Source organism: Stylophora pistillata, chromosome 1 (assembly GCF_964205215.1).
Source record: "Stylophora pistillata chromosome 1, jaStyPist1.2, whole genome shotgun sequence".
NCBI lineage: Eukaryota > Metazoa > Cnidaria > Anthozoa > Scleractinia > Pocilloporidae > Stylophora > Stylophora pistillata.
The window spans coordinates 10,216,805-10,234,456 of NC_142519.1; the positions used below are offsets into that span (position 1 = coordinate 10,216,805).

At 35.0% G+C, this 17,652-nt stretch overlaps 1 protein-coding gene across 2 annotated transcripts; it reads left to right on the forward strand.

The window, feature by feature from the left end:
- The first annotated feature begins 1,174 nt into the window (after nucleotides 1–1,174).
- Nucleotides 1,175–17,453, forward strand: LOC111321968 (uncharacterized). 2 transcript variants are annotated; one of them, XM_022924988.2, is made up of 19 exons: nucleotides 1,179–1,658; nucleotides 2,725–2,770; nucleotides 3,206–3,252; nucleotides 3,654–3,801; nucleotides 4,671–4,937; nucleotides 5,091–5,290; nucleotides 5,856–6,366; nucleotides 8,072–8,224; nucleotides 8,932–9,047; nucleotides 9,519–9,567; nucleotides 9,895–9,953; nucleotides 10,519–10,565; nucleotides 11,897–11,951; nucleotides 12,988–13,072; nucleotides 13,388–13,525; nucleotides 14,143–14,177; nucleotides 14,338–14,530; nucleotides 14,969–15,037; nucleotides 16,396–17,453. In XM_022924988.2, exons 2-18 carry the CDS (start codon nucleotides 2,728–2,730, stop codon nucleotides 15,031–15,033), a joined length of 2,211 nt encoding a protein of 736 aa, XP_022780723.2. In that variant the 5' UTR covers nucleotides 1,179–1,658; nucleotides 2,725–2,727; the 3' UTR covers nucleotides 15,034–15,037; nucleotides 16,396–17,453. The 2 variants fall into 2 exon arrangements, with proteins under 2 accessions (XP_088591800.1, XP_022780723.2); XM_088735674.1 differs by having other exon boundaries at nucleotides 1,175–1,658; nucleotides 14,969–17,453.
- The last annotated feature ends 199 nt before the right edge of the window (nucleotides 17,454–17,652 follow it).

Consider the following 17,652-nt stretch of genomic DNA (forward strand, 5'->3'; position numbering starts at 1 on the left):
ATCAAAAACCACTAGCCAAAACTGAATTTCTACAAGTCTGTGGCTAGTTGGCTACCATTAGTATTGAGTTCTGTCTTGGGAGTCAAAGGGTGAAAATGTCGGTGAAGCAACAAGTGGTAGGTATTGAGAAATTAACCTTATAAAATGCAAATTATTAAAAAGACAACCATTAGGGAATGCTTGCATACATAAACCTTCATCCATGATTTTGAATTCTCCCCTCTTGGCACAATACATTTCACTGAATAAGTGAGTGAATTTTATGGGTAATATACCAGTAAGACTTTCTCTGTGAAGAGCATGTTTATTTGTAGCACTTGTTTGTGAAAAGCTGTATATATGGAAATTATGAAGAGAGCTCACAATATCAATGATGGATTAAACCCCAGATGAACAGTTAGGGCCCCTTTCTTTTCTGTTTGTTTGTTTGTTTATTTGCTTGTTTATTGGTGTTTTTTTTTTTTCAGACTTTGTATTTCACTTGATGCTAAAATAATGTCCTTATAACCAAAAGTTATTTAATGAGACCAATATCAGGATTGATCAGGTGTTCTTTGATCCTGGTTTAATTCATTCACTGCAGGGGTTACTTGTGGAAAAATGTTTCCACCTACATATAGTTGCCATGTTTGAGAAGCTACGGATTTATGTACTTTTTAGTCACCTGGTTTACTTAAGCTGAAAGTAGTCAAGAACTTTTGTTTGACCTTAATGAATCAATCATTCCAATCCCAACAGTCTTTTTTTTAGCTCAAACTCGAGCATGCACTTCATAATTCCCCTCTCCTCCCCTCCCCTCGGTAAAAGGTGCACCTCCTTGATCAGGACCGTCTTTGAAATGACATGAGAAAAAGAGTTATTAGATATTTTCAGTGGACAATCAAAAACTTAAGGGACCCCGTCTAGATTACCATAGTTTCCTTCAGTTGATAGAAATTGAATTTTTGACATCGGACAAGGATAAACTGGAATCTTGCCAAGAACCTATCTTAAACGTAAGAACCACAGGCTTGTATTACAATTTTAAGTAGTTCAAAAGCCGGATGGGTTGCGACATATATCCACGTTTTACATGCATGTTGATCATTACACATTCTTCAAGCGGAAGCAATAAGAGAAAACGTTAGAAACCTATATTCCAGTTAAATCTATTTGGTTGCATCTATGTAGATGTGAAGCTGAGTGTCTTTTTTTTTTTTAAGCTAGAGGAACCCAGGCTATGGTTGCAAGTATAGTGCTGGGGACTACGGAAATATGTCTGGAATGCTCTCGTTGTGCACAGAACCGTAATTTGATAATAGATTCAGCTCTGATACAGCGCGTTGGTGAACCTAGATGCACGCATGAATCTTTCGCCGGCCTATGACGCAAGCCCAAATTGCTAAGTTGAAGATTCTTATTTTTTTAGAATCAGCTCTAACGGAAGTAGTACAAAAGGTTTCTTTCTGCGAATTAATTAGGAACGATAGCCCGTTAGCCAGCTTACGACTTCCGCTCGTGCATTCCATATTAGGGACTTGAAGCGGAGTGCAAGCGCCAAGTGGTGTGACTTTGCCCTTGCGAGTAGTGCGAGTTTAATTTGGATTTCCTGGTGTGTTGTATGTCTTGAAGGTGGAATACGAGTTCATTGAAGAACAGAATACACTTTGGATAACCAGGTGAGTACTAATTGCCATGTTAGAGCGCGCGAACTACATCACGTTTGAAATTGATCCGATGGTTTCGGCGACTGCCTAACTTTACACTGCAGCTTTGTCAATTGCGTTTCATTATTTTCTTTCATTTTAATCTGTGTGCTTTGGCAAACATTTTTTTCGTTTCGAAAGTCACCTGATAGCATTTATTACACTGAAAAACCCTCTAATTGCGACAAAATTCGCGAATAGTAATGCTGACACAAACGTCGAACGAAGTCAACTGCTGACATCCGTACATTAGCTAGGTAAAGATCGTTTCCTCCTAATTAATTTTGTGTTTTTTCTTGAGTATCGTACTTTACAATCGCTATTTTGATTTTGAATGCTTACCACATGGTCATCAAAACCTGGTAGGTTCTGGTGGAACGCCAGGTTTTTCTTTCTTAAGTCACAGGACATGAATTTCTTGATCTTGAGAGACGCGGGTTATTTGAGGTCGAAGACCACATATTTAGCTGTCGTAATCAAGTTTTCACCCGGAAGTAACAGTAGGAAAGATAGGTTGCACGTTTGCACACAGCGCCAACGAGTACTGTAATGAAGCTTAATATCCGAAATATTCGTCTGTACCTCAACAGGAGCTCAAAATTACAAAGTGTCGGTTCAAGAGCGCTATTTCTGACATTTATTTGAAACAACACGCGCATTAATATTGATAACCTTTGAAGACTCTGAAGTTTTACTGTCAGCAAAAATCGTCATAACGAGCCCGAATGTGAAAATCTAGATCGATAGATAATAAGCATATCGGTATTGCGCTGGGATATTTTGGTTAAATCAGTCTTGTAACTTCTTGTGCACTTCACTGCTTTGAACTCCGCCACCCCTCCATTAATTAACAAAGATGTATTTTATCGTTGTGAAGTATGTCTCAAAATGGGGTTATTATTTTGCAATATATTTAATATTATAACCAGAATACTGCCCACCAAGAGCAATTTGAAATTTTTAATTATTAGTAGTAATGTTATTACGTCCTGTATTGTATTTGTGAATCAGCTTTTTCCTAATTTACTTCTTTGAATAGGCAATGCATTCTCAAGATTTTGGGAATGATGAAGCCCGCGTGAATGGTAAGTGATTTGATACAATTAAATAGAAAGTTGATAACAAAGTCTTGTAGAATTTGGTAGTGGTAAACAGTCAGATTTGATGATAATTTGGATCAATATATTGAAGTGGCTAAATGAATTTTGATGCAGGTTCAATATAAAGTACGGTGACACATCGTTACCTTCCGAATAAAAGTTACGAGCAAAAAATTATTATTTTCCATAAGTAATTTTTTGGGTTTTTTTTTTTTTTTTAATACCTGTAAGAGATAGAAATTCATTCTGTAAATGTATGTATAATGCTTCCTGAATGAACTTGCAAATAATTTTATCATTTAGATGTTTGTTTAGATTATGATGTAAAATTTGTAAGTTTTGATTCAGGAGGCAACATACATGTACAGTGTATTTATATTGAAAAAATGTTACATTAAATGTTGTTGGCATTTGTCATAGATCCTTTGATTGTCAAGGCAATTATTCCACAAAGAGTTCAAAACGATGTGAGTATAAAGCAAAATTTTAGAAAAGGGGGGACTTTTTCTTTTATTATCATTCCATGTTAAGTAAATTGGAAATTTTGTGGAGAAATTCCCTTTTCCTTCAACATATTATTTGGAGACCTTGAAGATTGAAATTTGTATTGTATTAGTATAAAATTTATATTGTCTTAACTTCATAAATGAATGTTACCCGACACATTGTGTTTATTGGTTCAGTCTATAAATAAGTTTTGAAACTCCTTAATTTTATAAAATTTGCATCAATGTTCATTTTAACAGATGCATGAGAATAAGTTGTTGTATCTTTCTTCTAAATCCTAGAAAATTTTCAGTTAGTAAATAATCTTTTATACTTGTTTGTTAAAGATCTAAAAGAAGTGTAATTTCTTTGTATCTTGCAGGTAAAAGAGGAGATAGTGATTGTTTTTAACAAGCGCTTATCTTCTAAAGCAAAAAGTCAATTTACTGTTGATTTTGTCGGAACGGGTGGTGCAGTTCAAGTAACTGCCAAGCAGCTGAACAGCTCAACCCTAATTTTGGAGACACCAGGTAGGAATATGGAAGTACTTGGTATATTTTCCAACATAAGCAATTAACCCTTTACCCTCTAATAGTGGCTAACATCTAATTTCTCCTTTTAAGATCACCCTGAAGCATACATTAAGGTCACAAGAATGAAAGAAACATTCACCTGCAACTACAGGAAGTTCTTGATATTGTGAAACAAATTCTCCTTGTCACTACCATAAGAAATGTATAGAGAACAGTATGGAGAATATGCATACTGATGTTAAGGACGATGTAAAGGGTTTGAGTGCATAATAGAAAGTACTACTATAAGTGAACTTGTAAACAACCTTTACAGATATGTAAACTATATGAACAGCAAAAATTAATTATCAGAAATTCATTCCTGCAGGGCAGCATTGTATGTTCCACTCAAGCTTACAATATTATGTGTAGTCTTTACAGAAGTAAAGGTGGAACATAAAATCACCATCAGCTGGTTACCAAAAATGGAAATGAATATTGATTGTCGGTACCTAGGATATTAATGTTACAAGCAGGCAGGCAACTTGTATTAATATAGTCTTGTCTTAATTTACATGTAACCCAGTACTCAGGAAAGGAAGATCTAACAATTTCACAAGTCATGTATATACAGTTGTCTATTTTTTCTTATGGCTTTTATACACTTGAGTGGTATTTTAGGGGAAATGCTCTTTAGAGACCAAATAGTTCCATTAATCTACATTTGGCACCCATAAAAGTATAAATTCTGGTTTCCTCTAGACCATACACAAAATTACTCCATAACTGATTTATATACTAACCCAGCATCACAAAAACACCAAAAACTGCTGGTTTCTAACCTTGTTTAATTGATACACACAATTACACACCTTTTATTTCTTTAGAATATCCTGTGGCGAGTGTTGTGACAGCCTATGTCTACCATGGAATAAATCGAAGATTGTTAGGCCAACACACATTTGAATTTCTGTCAAGGAGTGACACATTCTATAGACTGCTGTACACAGAACTGGATCCTGTTAAGTTTATGTGTGAATCCCTGAGTTTGTCCTCAGTTGATGTACTAAGTCTGGACTGTGCTTTGGCAGAAACATTCAGCTCAAATGCTCCTGAAGGATTCAATTTGCTAGGCATCCACAAAAATACTAAAGGTAAAAGTTTTACCGCATGCGGGTGAAAGATTATCTGTATGTGAGTCATCAAAATTGTTTGTTTACATTAAATCAGTTTTCCTGGCTGCTTAATTTAGGTATTATTTTAAGTGATTTTATAAGTGATTTCTAATATATTATTCCTTTTGATAGGTAAAGAATCAAGTGCAGAGCATCCAACTCTTCTGCACTTTGCAGCGCAGTTTGGACTAAGCAGGCTCATTGCCACACTTTTACATTACCCTGGAGCTCAAGAGGCCTGCGCTATTAAGAATTATCATGGGCAATGGCCATACAATATTGCAGAGGATCAGGGTTTTAAACAACTGGCAGACAATCTGCGTAATTTCCGTGTAAGTATTTGCTCTGAGGTTGATTCTTAGTGTTAAATTTAAAAGTAGTTTGAATTATTTTACTAATTAGCCACTAATTGTGCAATTAATTGAAGATAAAATGATCCAAATTTTGTAATTTAGATAGTAGTATTGTTAATAAATTTAAAAATTAATGATGATAAATTTTGAAGATATTCTTTATTTTTCATGAGCATGGACAAATAAAAGAATTTGAGTCTTGCAGAAGAACTCAAACCTCAGATCTTTGGATTTCATCATTCAACGAGCTAAAGAGAACTAATTGGTGAAGTAGATCTCACAGCTAGGGGATCAGAAATGTTGATGGGATTGTTTGTAAGTGTATTTGACAACCAAACACGAAATACACTCCTTCAAAGTGTTATCAATCTTTGGTTAATTGCAATGATGATGATAATGATGACACTTTTGTAAAGACCATAACAATAATAAGATAAATAAATATAATTGACCACCATCATCATCATCCTTATTGCCATCATCACTGATATTATTATTATTATTATTTTATTATTATTGATATTTGCTGATTATTTAAATCAAGGATCAAGGAGATCCAAATCAAATCTATGCTGATGTGGGTGATGATGATGGTTACTATGTCAAAATGCAAAAGGATGATGGTTCATATGGCTATGTACCTATGGGTGGAGAAGGCCATGGACTTTATACTTATATGAAGGGAAGGAAATACATAAATTTGGACAAACAAGAAGACGAGGCTGGTTATTATGTGAAGATGCGAAACAGCGATGGCTCTTATCATTATGTTCCTGTAAATGGAGAGGAAAGCCACAGTGGTAAGTTATATGAAGATGTCAAAGAGAAAGGGAAGTACAAGGCCACCCAACTATACACTGAATCTGAACAGTATGAAGCAGAGGATTCCACATATGCAAATTTTCAGGCTGAAGTTACTGCTGATGATGAACTTTATGAAGCAATGGAAGGCAATCCCAAACGTGAAGAAACACCAGAAGATTTTTATATGGATATGGCAAGAGAACAAGGAGAAGAGGATCCATCTGAATTATACACAACAATGGAGGAGGCAGGTATGTTGAGATAATTAAGCACTATAAAGATGGAAAAAAGAGAGCATTTTTGGAGCCTGGTGATTTAATTGAAAAATTATGCTTTTAATTGAATGAAACAAGCTTACTAAAAGATATTATTAAAAAAAAAAAAGAAAAAAAGAAGAAGAAATTCTGTGTGCTGCATGCTAACAACTTTTGAACCAATTACCTGCTGATATGTGGTCTCTGGATGGTAAAGGTGACTTGAAGATTCAGCATTTTAATACTTGTTCAGTCTAACTGACATACCACATTTTGACATGATATTATAGAAAATAATAGAATATAATTTTTACAAATATTTACCAATATATATTTGCCTTTGAACCTATAAATTTCTAAATGCACATTAAACACTTCCTCTATTGTAAACAATTGAACCTGTATAAAGCAGTCATCCAAGGGGTCAATGGTGGGGTGACACTTTATATCATAATTGGCTCGTAAATAGTACTTAAATGAGTATGAGAGCAATCTTTGCAGTAATGAACATACTTAAGCAGTACTGAAAATAAGGCCTGAAAAAAAAATTCAGGCCTGTGCCTGTATGATTTGAACCCATGACTTCTGCAATACCGTCACAGTGCTCTTAACCAACTGAGCTAACAAGCCAACTGAGCTGGTCATAATGTGTTGGTTCGTAATAAACCTGTGAAGTGATAAGTCAATGTTGACTCATCACTTCACAGGTTTATTACAAAGGTTGACTCATTACTTCACAGGTTTATTACGAACCAGCACAATGACCAGCTCCCAGTTGGGTTCAATTCCAGTACAGGCCTGAATTTTTTTTCAGCCTTATTTTCACTACTGCTTGAGTGGTGTTCATAACTGCGAAAATTTCTCTCATAGTCATTTCCTTAACTGCAGTTCACATATATGATTTTCATATATTCACAAACAATAAATAATAGTTACTTTGATTATGGGAGGGAAACATGGGTCAAAATTTACCAGAAAGATTATTCCCAGTTTTACTGTAATTGCTAAGTCAGGTTCCACTTTAGGTGACCATTATATTCATGTGGAAGACACATGGGTGGATCTAGGAATTTTTGATAGGGGGGTCCAAACTTTGGCTCAGAAAGGACTGTTGGACTCTTTTGAGGCAAATTACTTCTCCCTCACACCTCCTCCCACCAGTCGCAGTTGCACATTATAATTCCTTGGCCGCTTACCGTTTACTTGGATTCATTAATTTAGAAAATCAGCCAGTTATAAAGTGATATACGATCCTGTGGATGTAAGAATTTCAGTCTCAAAGTTGTAAGCATCAGGTCTGATAGGGGGTCTGGACCCCCCGGACCCTCCCCCTGGATCCGCCACTGAGACAATACGAACATGCTGTTGAGATTAAGTAAAGGACATGACCAACAGTGATTAAAGGAAACAAATTTGAGACTTAATTTGGCAGCCATGCAACCATGCACTTAGAACAAGGTGACCACTTAATGTGGTGCTGCCTAAGACAGGTTCGACTGTATTTATTGGTAAAAGTTAAATGTATTAAATGATTTAATTCAATTAATATTAAATAGCAAACTGGAAAATCAAGAACAACCCTCCAGTCTGTTTTAATTATCTCTGGGAATATGTTTTTTGATTCATGATGGTCTTGTATGTTTCTAGCTGAGAAATGTACAGTGACATTAGGACATTTATCATGATCTCTTTGCTAATATAGTGGAGCCACCAGAGGTTCCTCCTGGTTATGTTACACCAAAGTCAAATTTACCAGTTCATCCAGATCCAGGATTTTACCGCTCTGCCAGCATAGCTGCAGCTATTAGGGCTAGAGAAGAGGCGAAGAAGACTCAGTCCTTACCACCAATAAAAGGTTTCTAATGCAATGATTATTTACCACTTAGCAAAAATAAATCTCCAAACCATGCATATAAAATTTAGGACAGTTTATAGCTTTATGCTAAGTATTTCTTCACTAATGCATTTTAGCCTAGCTAAAAATATCTGCTGTATTCCTTGTAATGGCCTGCGTAACCCTTTTAATTCAGAAGTCGAACCAATGGCCTTCTGATTTTTGGAAGAAGAAAAAAATATTAACAACTCTAACATAATTGTTTTAATTATTTAACAACCAAATTCTTGGAGCTAAGATCATAATTAGATACGTACAGTAGACATTGTACAAATCTCATAATTGGATCTTGGGAGTGGGATGGTTGTTGGGAGACTGGGGTAGAATTTTATGGTACTTAAATACTTTGGGATTTACCTTAGTTTATAATGATTGTTACCCCTGGTGCTGGCTGGCCCTGGCACTTCAGCATGAGTTGCAAAGGGGTCAGAGAGGGTTCAGCTAGAGTACAGTGGTGTGGCATTCCCTCATAGCTTCACTGTTCATGCTCTAGTGCCTCTTGGAGCTTGCTTAGCAGCTTTTGTGGGTGAAGCTGTTAAGTTTTGGAGAAGATGGCTGTGGCAGAAAAGTAGATTTTATTTCTTGGTTGTCAAGTGTTACAGTGTCATTTTCTTGACCCGTGCCAACTCTAAATTCAAGTTGTAATGCATTATTTTTTTTCTTTGTAGGCAAAATGTCTCAAGAAGAACTCTTACGAAGAACATTAAAACAAAGTGGACTTTACTCAAGTGAAGCAATCGAAGAAATGGTGAGCCGTATGCATGTGGGCAGCTCATATTCTGCGGTAAGGAGGATATACTATGGAAATGAAATTGTATCGTATTCATTGGAGGCTAATTCTCATAGATACTACAATTGAGCCACAGCTTTATTTGCCATATTAATCAATTAGTCATGTTATGTCAAAGCTACTGTAACAATCAGCCACAAAATTGTTGGCAAATTGATCTTTTCAACCCCCTATTACCAGTACTTCAATTTGATCTCTTTTGCCCTGTTAAGTTTATACCTAATTGCCCCTGGCCCTTCCCTCCAAAAATGATGTTGTGTTGTAATTTCATAAACTTTTGGCCAACATTGAATGGGGGAGGGGGGTTGATCTGTTAATGATTTAGAGTGTGGTAAAAACATTTAGTTCTTCCTATTATGAATAAAACTCTTCAAACATGATGTACATGTCACCTAATTTTGATGCTGATTGTAGATGCGGATTGTAGATGTTTAATTGAGTGAAAATGTGTTTATTTTCCTACAGGCACAAATTCAAAGGACGGGTTCAGTAAGCTCAAGGAGCTCCATTTCAAGTGAGGATAGTTTGTGTTTAATATATACTTAACTATTGAACATTACATGTAGCTTATTGCAAAATCACAAAGTATGTTTTTGATAAGGGACAGTGGTTACCATCAGTGATTATGAAGCCATATCATTTAGAGAATTTTGGTTAAAAAATGTAGCTGAAAATTAAGTGGCAGGAATTACAGCAGGAGTTTTAGAGCTTTTGAGATCGGTGTAGTTGTTATTCTTGGATTGTTGCCATAAGTTTTTGAATTATGAAGAATAAGTATTAATAGTTAATTGCAATGGGTGATTACTGAGATGTGCATATCCTCTTCACACTTTTTTCCCAGCTATAAGCAGTACTGGCAGTGGTAGCAGTAGCAGTAGTGGAGTAAGCTCAGGACATGAGGTATTTGAAAATAGCTGAAACCTTAAGTTTCAGTTTCTTCTCATCTAGCCTGCAAAGAGGTCAAGCACTTTGTTTTGATGAAGTTCAATGATAAAATTGTTTTCTTGTTTGTCTCACAGTTTGGCAACTTGCCATTAAACCTGACAGGGATGAGACAATAAACCCTTATACTTATAAGCAATAAACATGTTAAAAAAAATGTTCTGGCAACTTCTGAGGATTTCTCAAAGACATCTGAATGCTATACCAAACATATCCAAAGTTGTTCCAATGACTTCTGAACACCTCAGAAGCTTCTTAAAGCTTTTCCAATGACTTTAATTCAAACATATTGAAGATTCAAACTCTACATTATGCTATTTGTTGGAACAATTTTTGGGAATAGTGAATCAAATTTTTGTTGTGAATGTGTTATAAAGAACAAGTCATTCAGATTTATAAGTCAGATGTCAGAAACTGTCTGCAATGTGTGAGATCAATGCCTTTGGTCCACAGGGGTGAGAGTCATAATGCATGAGAGCTGACAAGTATGTAATTTTACATGACAATTGTGTTTAACTTACAGTTGTTACACCACGAAGAAGACCCTGAAGATGTCAATAAAGATGAAGAGTAAGTAACAAAACACGTTGATGTAGTTTAGGTAAAGGTAAAGCCTGCTTACAAGCCAGGTGGCCCTTTGGGCTGGTGCTTAAATCTGGTTTCCATAGCATGAAGCGACTAGGAGTATTTCTACTCCTCCCTGGATGGGAGGCTAGTCTATCCCAGGGTTACCCCCAGCTTTAAATTTGCCAGTACCTATTTATATTCCTGGGTAAAGAGAGACACTGTGAGAGTAAAGTGTCTTGCTTAAGAACATAACACAATGTCCCTTGCCAGGGCATGAATGCAGACCACTCAATCTGGAGTCAATTAAGTGCACTAACCACAAGGCCACTGTGCCTCCAGTGTAAATCATGATGAATATTTGGAACTTTCAAATTTCACCATATGTCTCAAAAAAACTGCACATTGTATTTTCACTTACTTTTATAATGTGCATAATAATAACAGCTAGTGTTTATGTAGGAATCATTGAACTGAAACTTGAGTGGAAACTGCCATTTAAAAATATGCCTCAGAAAATAGGGATCCATAGAATTTTCATACAAAACATTCCAACAATGATAAGATTGATACAATACTAGAATGCTTAATTGGGGTTTTTGCTAAGGTTTTGAATATATATAGCAGGTACAGAGTTTGAATTAGAAGGTTAAGGGACCAAAATGATGGTATATTTGTTGTTGCATGTACAATTTTATCCTTGGTTCAAATTTTATTTTGTTTCAAACTCATTATCATACATTAACATGACCAAGAACAAAAGAAAAGAAAATTTGAACCAAGTATAAAATTGAACTACAACATGTCCACCATGAAAGGCTAAGTTGCCTAATGCTTCAATGACTAACTTAGGGCACAATGACAAATGTAACTGCCACAAAGGTAAATGCTAAGTTGCCTAATGCTTTAATGACTAACTTGGGCACAATGACAAATGTAACTGCCACAAAGGTAAATGCTAAGTTGCCTAATGCTTCAATGACTAACTTAGGGCACAATGACAAATGTAACTGCCACAAAGGTAAATGCTAAGTTGCCTAATGCTTCAATGACTAACTTAGGGCACAATGACAAATGTAACTGCCACAAAGGTGGTCATGACCTGGTCTCAGTTACAAGTACACAAATTACCTGTTATAGCAATGAAACAACTAATAAACTTTCCTTCAAAATGAAATAACTTAAAGTGAATTCTTATATTATGTAGGATTAATAAAGTATAAATACTCTTGACAACTTACTGTTTGTTGAAAAGGAATAAATTAATAACTGACTGTGACTACAGATGTACAGGACAAGGTTTTAATTGTGTTGTCCTGTTTTCCATTGCTTTTCAGAATACACCTTACTCGAGAAGAACTCTTTCAGAATATTAAGCAGTCCCAATCAAAGGTACATTGATTATTCATGCAGTGGAAAAAATTATTGATAGATCTTTTAAACCAGCTTTCCAAATGCAAACATTGCAGTTTTATTACTGCAAGTATATAACTTAAGATTTATACTGTAAAGCTGTATGGTTACTGTACATGCAGTTAGCTTAATTATGTCAATCACAAAAGTATTTAATAGTATTTAAAGTATTTAGTTCTCCTTTAAGTCATGGCAAAACAAACTGTTGTTTAGAAGTTTCCACACTTTTTGTAATTTAATGTACAATGTTAACTTTGAAAAGCTCATATGTGTTCAAGTTTAAAGATTCCCAAGTGTAGCACCCCACAGAGAGTTGGGAATATCAATAACCAATCAAGATTGCTTGCAAAATAAGGGTTTTTATATATTTCGAAATGTTATGCCACCCATAGTTTATCATTAATTTTGTGTAATTACGGCCAAAACTTTAACAACCAAAATTCGTCTTTATTGGTTTTCTATCAGCTCATTGGACCTCGTTACTCGAGTGAATATGCCTCCCAAACGTAACAAAAAACAGAACATTCTTGAGTGACTGGGGTCATGGGATGTCATGTGACAAAAAGGGCAGGAAAACACAAAAACAGGGAACCCAGCCACAATTTGCAAATTGCATTTTGTTGATTTCACTGGTATTGTAGAGTCAAATGGACGTAAAGACAGCAGAGTGACCATAACTCCCAATAAAGAAGCGACAACTTTAAATTTATAAGACATGTTTCGACATTCTCATGTCATCTTTAGTTGCAAATGAGCTTTTAACAGTCGTACATTTGAATTTATATTAAGGTACGTTACAAATTACGTGTCCGGACTTATGTTACAATTTGAATACTGAATACGTGTAAAATAAAAATAGCTCGCACATAACTAGACCAAAAAAAATTTATAATAATAATAGTAAATAAATAAATAATTAAAAGGAAAGAGATAAATCTAGATGCTTCAATTGCTGATTAAGAAATAGGTTTTTCCCACTTAATATATATGCAATGCCTCTTTGATCTTATTGTAGAGTCATAATGATGACGACACACAAAGTGGAGATGCTCCACCTCCCCTTCCACGCCCAGACTATGATAAAAAGGAGAAAGTCACAGGTTGGTTGTTGTCACTTTTGGTTGATTTTCAGTGTTTATTTTTTGGTTCTTGACTATGTTTCCTCAAATCAAAGAGGTTATCTTTTAAGATGAGCTTTTCCAAGAAAGCCTTAATTCCTCTAAAGATAATTCTATCATATTATTGCATAACCTTTCACTATAGTTTTGATTCTAAAGAACTGAGATTCTTTTTTTTTTTAAATATAGTAGCTGGCTATACTGGCTAAATAATGAAACTGTGTTTGTGTCATGGTTCATATGAAAGTGCAAATAATTATAGAATAAAATTTAATGTCCAAGTTTGTGTTTTTTTAGAAGGCACAGGGAGAAGACCTCATCCAAGGCCCAGGCACAGTACAGTACCTGTGGACAAGAAAGATCTTGAGGGAATAATCAAAACAGGGCCTCCTCCTCCAATCAAACGACGCAGCAGTGAGCCTCCTGATGTTATGGGTGAGGTTACTGTAATGTACGCACTGGTAACATCACTCAATGGCTATCCGAACCATATACATTTATTTTTGGACCAGTGGTTTCTATCGCAAAATTAAATTACACTAAGTCTAACTACGGAAAATGAATGGCGTGAACAAAATAATAAACGATATAAACGCGGCGAAGTGAAAACATAAAACACACCTGACGGTTTGGATCTTGAAATAACGCGACATGCAGCTTAAAGACAAACAATACCAAACTACGTAACATAAAGAAGCTTTTACGCTCAAACACTACAATATATAATGTTGACAGGAGGGGACTGAACCCCACCACGTGAACGGACCACTGGCCCCAAATTCGTTGTAACAGTTACCTTCTTATCTGTTAATTGTTAAAATTACAATAAAATGAAAAAATATTTAATTTATTAACATCTTCAATTTGTCCTTCATTATCCTAGCCAAGTTATAAAATTAGGTGTGTTGTCAGCGATTGTTGTTCTGTTATAAGTCTGCTTTGAATTGACGTTGGGTTCTGTTAAAACAGTGGTTATTGGCTAAAACTTTAACAAATGAAGAAAATGTTAGTGTGAGACTTCCTAAAAGTTTATCAATGTTTCTATTCTATAGCAACCACAACCTCAACCTCAGATTTCCAGTCAAAGGTAATTTTGAATTCATTGCTTGATATGTATAGTAGCACTTTGTTTTGACTCCATATATATTTGCATTAACTTTTCCTATCAAAACTATTTCATAAGAAAATTGTTACTGTAATTATAGTAACAATTTTCTCATGATATCTATTTTTTCTTGGAACACAAGACACCTTTTAGAACACTACCAATGCACCATGAGAGACCTCCAGCCAGTATCCCTGAGGAAAGTCCAGCAGGGAGACCACAAAAGAGCCCTCCTCCTCCCGTTCCTCGTGGGTCTAATCTTCCACTTGATGAACCAAGGCAGCCAGCACCACGAAGAGCACCACCAGGAAGTATTGCATTACCAGGCTTTCCTGGTATGTACAAACCTTCAGTCAATATTTAAGCAGAAGAATTCAATCAGCTTGAAAATAAGCTCTAATATTTGCCCATAGACATCATTTTCTCATATAGATTACAACAAGAGCACGGTCTGTGGAAAAGCTCAGTATGGGCTCTAAAAACTGACACTTAAGAAGTCGTCATTTTATATTGAAGTCTGCCACACACCATTCAAACAAATAATTTCTTCCCCACCTGCCACACACTTACAAATACACAAATTGGTCAAACTAGGGACATTATCTCATTATAAATATTTTCTTAAGTGCTATAACAAAGTGAATGACTGAATGCCCATACTTTAATTGATAATGCCTCATTTAGTTGAGGGGAAAGTTAGGACTGTAAAATATGAATTTGTCTCTTTTGATTTTTAAGTCTAAAACATTGCAACTTGTCATTTTTTCTCGTAGATACACCCCCTCCTCAACCACCTGTCAGGGGACCGAGGGTTCCACCACGTGTTCCCCCAAAATGAAAATGTCAGTACTTTACATTTTTACAAGAATTAAGTTGTGAAGCATTTGGTTAACTTCAGTAAAAACCTGCATACAAGAACATGTGGATTAAGAACACCCAGGCTGAAATTTGGTAAAAAAAGGAGTATATATGTAAGAACACATTCAGCCTGAAAATTGAAAATTGTTCTTATATATAAAAACTCTTCCCTTTTCAGTTTAATAGAACAAACAGTGTCTGTAGCTTTACTGTGGTATTGCACTAAGATCTCTGTATAAATGCTAGTAATTTCACTTGCTGTGTATAGCAAAATTAATGTACAACAACTGTATTTGGAATTAAAAGTCTAGTAAATCCCTTACATTTTTTTAGAGGTAAAAAATTAAGAACACTTGAGAACACTTTCAGTCTGATTTCACCAAAAATACCCGATATATAAGAACCCAATCAGCCTGAACCCCGAAAATGGTTGTTCTTGTATGCGGGTTTTTACTGTAGTGGCAAAGTAGTGTAATTGTTATGAAGGGTAGCTTGTGAATACTGCTTTGTAAGGTACGTTTAGGTTATATCCAATATCGATATTATAGCTTTATTTTATATTGCAACATTTAAAAATATATTTCACTAGAAGTGGAGCATTTCATCTTCTTTGTCTGGAACTTGAAGTTAATGTAAGAGTTGATTGTAAAGTCTGAAAGATGTCATATTTAGTTATTCTAAATTAAATATATTAAGTAGAAGGCTTGATATGGAGCATTTTAAAAGGACTAACAAACGCTTAAAGTAAACCTTTTATAAGGTTTTTAACGTTCGTTACTTGTGATTTCCACAAATTAATACATGAATAATGATTTTTTGCCCACTGAGGTTTAAGTATAGTTTGTAGGAGCAATTGACCACTTTCATAAATGGCTGCCAGATTAATATTCTTTTGTTTAAATTTAAATTAGCCTTTCTGGCCTCGTTCTCCAGTTCAAAATTCAAAAGAAAACATTATCTCAAGCGAGGCTAGTGAGGCCAATTTGAATTGAAACAGAAGAATGTCAATCCGGCAGCCATTTATGAAAGTGGTGTATTATGGCAGATAAATATAGAGAATAAACTTATAGAGTATCAGAAAAAGAACAATAAGTTAGATTAGTTTACCACGTATGACCAGCAGGACTGGTCTTTCTGTTTATTTTACACATTTAATTAGTTCCTAGAACTGAACTGAACATTTCCATTTTCTTACCAAATATTCTTAAAGTGGAGTGGATTGGCAAGACTTTTTTATCCGTAGTGTAGGTGAACTAACGTGCACAGCAACTGCAATGGTCACTGTTCATTTGCTCTTCTGTTTGTTGGTTTGTTTGTTTATTTTTTTTTTCTGTCGTTTCAGATGACAATTGAATAGAAGGAAAATTTCCACACCTACCAGCTTTTTTCTGAAATACAGTTGAGATTTTCCACTAGGGAGTATCAGGATTCCAGACTATTATTGGACAACTTCCAAAGTCTTTTAAGGATAATGGAAGACATCCAAAAAGCCAAACTGTAAAAGTTTGAAGTAAACTAGTTTTACCTCTGAAGCATGCTGACCTCAGATTTAGATAATGCAGTTATGTAAATTATTTTGCCAGCATATGTTGGCATGAGCTTGCTAGCTATCCAAACTTTTACAGAATGAATTTAATGGTGTTAGAGACAGTTCTGTTCTGACCATAATTGATAAAATGGTACATTCTGATGTAGGCTTTTTTGTAAACATAAGGATAGTCTTTACGAGTTTGTGGATATATTTCAAATATATTAGCGAAATAGTACTATTAGGTGGTGCATTGTTTTTTAGACGAAGTTTGCCGCACTTGAACTTGAAGGGTGATTTAGATTTATTTTTCAAAGTTTTTCGAAAGTGTGGTTCTTATTTTATGTAAACAATTTGATTCAGTATCACTGCTCTGTTATCAATCAAGATAGATTGAATGCTATTCACTAATTTGAAACTTGACAGAGGAAGTTACTGTTTTCAAATGGCGGCTTACATTAAACTTCTTATGGAACAAAAGGTAATTTAAAGTACAACATAGTTGTTGATTCAAATTGTAGGAACGATATAAGTGCATGTTATTTTATTTTGGCGAAAAAACGAATTTTTATCGATATGTATTTTTTTTTTTTTCACTTTTAGAGCGACAGATAATGTATGCTTTCATTTGTAGTGTTAAGTGTTTTTCGACAGAGTCAAATTCCCCTTGTAGAGGGAAGAGAAGAGCCTTCATGCCGTTTACTGTTTTTACCATAGTTTATATGATTATTATATTTTTAAACGCGGGTAATTTATATCCTTTCTTAGAATAGATCGTTTTTTAGAAAATCATCTCGCTTTAAAAATGTATTCCGTTTGCCTTTGTATTTTACACAAGGATAGTCGAATAAAAGTATTTTTTACCATTCTGATGACATTGTGCGCTATTTCTTGCGTTTTTCCAGGCAAACTAACATACCACAAATGGCATGTCTTATAAGTTATCTATCTCAATTTCAGTGAAGGGAAGGATATGAACCACAAGTAGGCGCACTTAACAAAAAAAGAAAAAAAAGGAAAGATCATTCAAACTAATTCTCTATGAAAAATCCAAATTAGAGGAATGAAACT